Consider the following 6,848-nt stretch of genomic DNA (forward strand, 5'->3'; position numbering starts at 1 on the left):
GCGGCAGATATCTCATCGCCACTTTTAAAATAAGCCCTGACAATAATCCCTAGCACAATTTTTCACCACACTAACACCTACTTTCTCGCATGTGGAACTTGATTTTAGCGATCAGATTTATTCAGAAGAGCAGCGACAAGTGGTTGCGACCGTGGTCTGCGCCGGTTCGAGCCGCTGAGTGTGCCGAGCTGGCAGGCGCGGCCGGCGTGTGCACGGACTGTTTCCGAAGGCAGAAAACGCTTCACGATTGCCTGCTTTATCCATTTCTTGCGAACAAACGCGCGGAATCTACAAATTCAGCTCAGCGATCGTCGTAGTTGACCATGGAGCAAAAACAGTGGGCGGAGCGACGCCGACGACGCATCGCATGCGCGCATCGGGTCATGTGCTTCAAATTCATACGACTAGTCGTGGCGACAGTCGTAACGATCAGTCGCATGCAAATCGCGTATACCAATCGTACATGTGTCCAGAGCTTAAGGATTGGTTCGCAGGGCGGGAAAACAAAATGTAGAGACCACATACAGACATCGGGCAGCTAGAGAAACGCTACCAATTGCTACTGCTTGCCACGAATGGGACTCCGTTTTCTTAATCGGTGAGTACTGATTCGGTTGTGTTTTGAGAGGTATTAAAAAAGGCGAAAGAAGCAACTCATTCTGATAAATAGCGATTGTAAAAGTTCCCTCAGCTTTCTCGCAATTCTCAAACTTACTAAACTAACTAGTTTTAATCGGCATAAATGGGAATCACTAAGCTCACATGCCGAATTGTTTAGCTGTCTGCGCTTGTGTAGCGCGGTGGTGTAGCCCTGAGCTAGCACATTAGGACGGCTGGGTTCCGCTGTCTCACCCTTCTAAAAACGCTCCTCTCCGTTTTCTTACCGCCGACGCACGGCCGGGCTACAGCGGTAGCGTCCGCCGCTGTAGCTCGGCCGTGGCCGGCCGAAGCCGCCCCTGCGAATTCCATCAGAATATCTGGTTTCACTCTTTGTAGAGCCACGTGTGTGAATTCAAGTGACGTCGCATGGGCAATTGTTGGGGGTGTCGTTTAAAGCTTTGCTTTCCAACCGCCTTCACAGCGTGGATTGGAGCCAATTTTTTTCCCATTTGGAAGTGACTCACGACGCAACATTTTTGCGACACTGAGAAATTTCACCGATGCGTTCTCTCGACGCTTCCTTTCAGTAGTTGTGAAGGGTCAATGCAACTGCGCTAATTCTTCAAAATCGCAACTTCGGCATTACTTTTGAGTAAATGCTTTATTCATGCACTCTGCTGATGTACAAGATTTCGTAGTTGATTGTGTGTAATTAGACTAACATAAATGTAAAGTGGTATTGTGGGTAACGAGACTAACGTATATGTGAGTAGGTGTGTACTGCCACTCCGCGTACACGCGGCGCGGGTTTAGGTCCTCATGTTACGAGGCCAAAGCAACGTTTGAAATATGCTTCGCATGAAAAAAATTATTTAGAGAAGTTCTAACTGGCTTGAACGTACATCGCTTCTGATAAGTAAAGGATCAATGAAGGGATTTTTCGGACTTAACACCTCTAGTACGTTAAAAGAGGGTAAAGCGCATTTTCATAAATCCCTCGATGTTCATTAGATACGTAGAGGTGTCGAACAGGCATTTGTATGGTGTCAGCCTTGAAAGTTCCTCTAAGTAAATTTAAGTGTTTCGAGGAAATTCGGAAGTGTATTTTGGGTGGTGATTTTGGTAAGGGGGTGCGTCAAAATGCTTCAAATTGTTGTGAATATTCATGCATAAGGTATGCCCATTTAAGTTCAAATGCAGAGCTGCAAACCCATCAACGACGGTTAAGCGCCATTCATGGCGTCATCAGTGAACGCTTTTGGACATATAATCCTGGCCAGTCATGTTTTTCAGCGCGGCTCAATCTCCAGATCCCCCACTCCCTGCACTTCCAGTGTCCACGGGTACTTGTTATCACAACCAACCAAATACGTTCATTTTTTACCTATCGCATATGCGCCTGACAGTCAACTTGGGGAATTCTTTGGTATTTTGCTGTACCAAAGTCGTCAAAGGCAGGCAGGCGCTCGAGGCCACGATGGTCCGCCACCCGAACGGGCGCTTCTCACAGCAGGCCGCGTGCCAAGTGCTGGAGGGCGATGAAAGATGGCGCCACTGTACGAACGCCTTGTCCCAAGAGGTGGCGATGGCCGGCCCCTCGGCGATCGCGCGTGGTGCAGCGGCGTGCTGAGGACAGGACGCCAAGCAGCCGCCTCGTCGTCTCGGCGGCCGATTTGAGTGGCCCGCCCGCGCGAGGGTTCGGGCGCCTTTGTGCGCGCGGATGTTCGCGTCCGTGCGATGGCCGCCGCGTCCGACGACGACCGCAGCAGCATCAACCTGAGCCTGCGGCTGCGGAGGGGCTCGAGCGACTCGCGCGATTCATTCTACATGGACCTCGACAGGGGCATCGACTCCGACATCGAGATGGAGCCCCTCACGGACAACACCGCTATCGAGCTCGTGCGGCCACCGCAGCACTCGGGGCCTGCGCTGCCCGAGATAACCGTGGACCCGGCGTCCACTGCCACCTCGGAGCAGCTCGAGTCCGACTCGTCCGCCGGCTGCGCCAGCGAGCCCTACCTCGAGGGGGACTACCCCGGCAAGAACGCCAAAGAGTGAGTAGGGCCGCACCCCCTCCCGCGGTTGGCGGAGCGTGTTTTTGCACGCTGACAGCTGCTCTTGGGCTCCGCTCGACTGATGATGCCAGCCCCCCCGGGGAAAGTCAGTTGAGCCCGCCGCGACCGGCTGAAGTAACTGTCAGCCGCGCTTGTCGAGACGTACAGGTTAACGCGGCGCCTTACTCCTTCGTTTTGTTTATTCGTTGATCACGAGTGACGCGGCGGAGAGTTGCGCGGGAATTGCGCGCGTAGCCCCACTTGTGCGACATCCCCTTTACTTTTGAGATCCTAAAATGGGTGTTTGCAATGTTCATTGACGTTTTAGTGAGGCGAAGTAATTTCTTTTTTCATATAGTGATTGTTTCATAGTAATTGGCCAGACCTGTACACGGAATGGGGGTCGTTGCCGTCTGCGAGCTTTTTCTCTTTACTTATTAATTCTGACCTTCCTGTCATCTTACATCTGTCTCGGCTCCTGTAAAATATCGACACGCGGGATGTTTCCTTTTCTTGCCAGATGGCTATCACTTCCGGCCTTGCGCTGATACGAGCGTACGATTAGCCGTGAAGATAGCAAAAAGAAGAAGAAAAACGGACCTCTCGTTCCCTTTGATGAGTAAGCAATAAACGCTGATAGCCTAGATAAACTACATGCTGACAACAGCTGCAGGAAGCGCTGATTGAGATTATGCTCTGAGTGTACATTTTTAACCAGCCTGCAAACACACAGCAGTGAGCCCCCCAAAAGTTGTAAGGGCTTTTCAGGCGCGCTGTGCTGGCTTCTTAACATACAAACACCACCTATCGGTCCTTAAATTGAGCAAAAGAGGGAATTCGGTGAAATTATCCGGGAGTGGTTTGAACGTCAGAGCTCCCACTGGGTAAGACCTGTTACTGCTGGTTCTGCGCCTCACTCAAGCAGCGAATGCGGGTATGCGCCGGCCTCACGTCCTATTGGGTGGTGTTAGGCCTAGCGTTACGGTTTGAGGTAAGGCTTCCTTCATCAACTGGTACCCGCGGCTGGAGGTACAGTAAGTTTGACGTTGCTTGGCGCGTCGTCAAGGCCTTCGTTGAGGTTACTTACCGTAAACACTGCATACAGACCTAACAAGACGCCTCCTCGGGTAGATTGTCCTGTGACGATTAGAACTGTCGTGAAAATATCACGGCCGATTCACCGATTCCAATTTGGCCTCGACGTTAACCTACCCACCCACAATTCTCACATACCCACTCCTGGGGATAGGCCGTGGGGATAGGCCAGCATTTGGTGTAAGAAGTCCATCTGCTTCTGCTTCTGATTTTTGAGCTAATGCGGCTTTGTCACATTTTCAGTACTGAATGAATTATATATACTGATAACCTCTGCACGCGACTGACGATGTGTTCATTTCTAATAAATGTAGATTATTAGAAGCGCTTCTTTTTCCATGAGTCGTCAGGATCGTCTACTGGAAAGAGTAGCAATGCTGACTCACAGAACACTCACGTGCATTTGACGAGCCGCCGATTAAAAACATTGCCGAAGGGCTCACCGAAGACTGCAGCCTTTTTTCAGGCTCAACAAAGCACGCAAAGCAATTTAAGCGAGTTGAACGTACACCAACATATTCATTCCCTGAGCATATATGCTATCCCTAACTTCAGAAAATGATGATTGGTAGGCTTCATCCTTCGCTTTAAAAAAATATAATTTTTTCCTGACCGCATGTTTAAATGTACTTTGTGTATTTTTCACACTCGAAAGTTTAAAAAAAATGAAATAAGAATACAGATGGTGCAACCGCCGTGGGCGCATCTGGGGCACTTGTCCTCCTGTGGTAAGGATTTGAGAAGTAGGAAAGTAAGCCGTGCATGTCTGTGCCAACAATGATGAGTAAACTTTTAGCCACAATAAAATTTTAAGTGAGAAGTTCGAGGCAACTTAAAAGAAACTTCAACTAGTAATGGCACTGGTAAAGCAACTTTGGGGGGTGGGGGTGGGGGAACTAGGTCAGCATCGCGGTGGGGGGAACCTCCTTGGTTGTGCCCCGCCTGGGACACACCGGAGGATGCTCTAGCCCCCGAGCTACCCCCCCCCCCCCCTTCCCCTCCGCCGTAGTCGGCGCCTATGTAACACACGTGAGGAGTCTTCAGTGCCTTTTTGAATTTTCCCTGTAGTAATTATGCCAGCTTAGACGCGTAGTTCTCTCGGTTAGGTTGTAATAAAAAGAACGTATGGCTTATTTTTTCAGTTAGCCATTTGTTATTTTTCGCCTGGAGAAACACCCGGGACGCTTTTTCCCGAGCCGTAATTATTTGGAAGTCGCGTAATTGCTCTTTAGGACGAATCATGAAGTAAGACCGATTCTGCACCCCTTTCTCCGGAAATAGAAAGACAGCCTCGTAAACAACATGACAGCTAAATCCCCACGGTTGTCGCACTACTTTTTATGACCCTTTATATTGTGTGCATCGATAATGTGGACCGGCGCACGCGTTCCATTTTATTGCATGCTGTCTTTCTGCGGGACTCTCAGGGAGAGATTATGCCCGCTAATTGTTGTTGGTGTGAAATCTCTATACTAGTCGTTGATAAGAAGTCACCCTGCGTCCTCCCGAAGATGATAAGTAAAGGAAAGAAAAAAAAAACACTATCACGATGCGTGTTTGGATAAGCTGAAAAGTGGTGCGCGACTTTGCCTTCATGAATGTGTTGAGTGTAATGAAAATCATGCATGAAAAAGAACAAGAGAGCCGGTTTACAAATCATAATCTAGGGTATAAATCGGCAAATTCGCGGTCGCCTTTCTGGTCAAAGTTGAAACCGTGCCTATATGCCACCGTTCTCCTATTCCACATATAAAATTTCACTCAAGTCACAACATACGTACAAATGGTGACATTCGTGCTGGCAGATCATTGCGGTAATCATTATTCAGAGAAGCTGTACAGACGGATATACCTTATTTTCTCGAATATTCAAGCGCCACCCCCGAATTTCAAGCACCACCCTCCACTTTTGTTTGTTTGTTTGTTTGTTTGAAACGTTAATTGTCACTAACTTTGCCGTGTCTCAGCAACGAGATAACGTCAAAATGTTTAATTAAAGGGGCCATGAACACGAAATGCGACCTTGCGTAATTTGAAAGAACTAGCTTTGGTTGCTCATTGACCTCAATCCCAGCCCCGAAAGACGTTTTCCTTAACCGAAAGAAAAAGATAATAAGTGCGTATTGAAAAACATTCAAAGATTGCGCTACAGGACACCAGCAGTGACGTAATCGAGGGAATGCTAAAAACAGAGCTGCCGGTGTGTTAGCTACCCGTTAACCTACAAACGGTATGACCGAACGTAGCTAGACAGGCATTTTGCAGTCGCACAGTCACTTTTCTTAGCGGAGAATGTGGTCGGCGGCCATAGATCGTACGAACAAGGTCATGTGACGTCATGACATCTGGCCGAGAAGGTGGATGGTGAGTCGCCACTGCTTTGAAGCGTGCGCTAAATCGTTGTATCATTGTTGCCGGTGCAGAGCGTACTTTTAAAGGAACCAAACCGCAGCTTTGTCTTCGCTTTCCACCAGTATGAGCACTCCGAATGCTGTATTTTAACGCGGAAGCGGCCAGGTCTCGGGTGCACCTGGACTGGAATATACCACCCGCAGGGGAAACGGATCCAACCACCTCACCGTTTGCCCAATTAATTTATGCCTCCTCCTTCTCCACAACTTAAGCCTCGTGCTTCGGAAAGAAAAACGGGGGTGGGGTGTTTGGGGACATTATGTTTTAAATTGAAATCACGGTACATTGTATTGGTTAATAAAAACATCGTTAAATCGCTGATTTTGTTGAGTCGAGTTTTTTGTTTGTTTGTTTTATAGTAACTAGGATTTGAGACGAGAAAGAAGTGGTGACGTCGTAGGCTTCGTGAACTGCAGGCTCATTCTCAGGAGGTAACACCAGGAAACGCGTGGCCTGTTTCGACGCCCCCACCCCGTCTTGTGCCCTACGCTCCTCCATTGCAGGGGCGTTCTACGAAATCGCGTAGTGGGTTACCGCTTTTGTAGATGTTCTCGGTATTGCCCAAAAAGGATACAACCAACGCTACTCTTCGTGGGCGTCAACGTTGCTCTCTAATCTTTCTAACCATCTCAAATGCTCTGGTGGGGTTGTTATGTCATTGGTTGATGATTATATTCGCCCGCCGTA

The 6,848-nt window shown here is 48.7% G+C and overlaps 1 protein-coding gene across 1 annotated transcript in view; it reads left to right on the forward strand.

Annotated features, from left to right (window-relative positions):
• Positions 1 to 2,186: 2,186 nt before the first annotated feature.
• Positions 2,187 to 6,848, forward strand: part of LOC144173891 (proton channel OtopLc-like) — a gene marked incomplete at its 3' end in the record, with an annotated part of 91,802 nt that continues 87,140 nt past the window's right edge. The window contains 1 exon segment of the mRNA XM_077702202.1: positions 2,187 to 2,654. Within this exon segment, the coding sequence (XP_077558328.1) occupies positions 2,338 to 2,654 (317 nt within the window).

This window comes from Haemaphysalis longicornis, unplaced genomic scaffold, assembly GCF_048455015.1.
Source record: "Haemaphysalis longicornis isolate Haplotype H1 unplaced genomic scaffold, Haemaphysalis longicornis Haplotype H1 scaffold_3, whole genome shotgun sequence".
NCBI lineage: Eukaryota > Metazoa > Arthropoda > Arachnida > Ixodida > Ixodidae > Haemaphysalis > Haemaphysalis longicornis.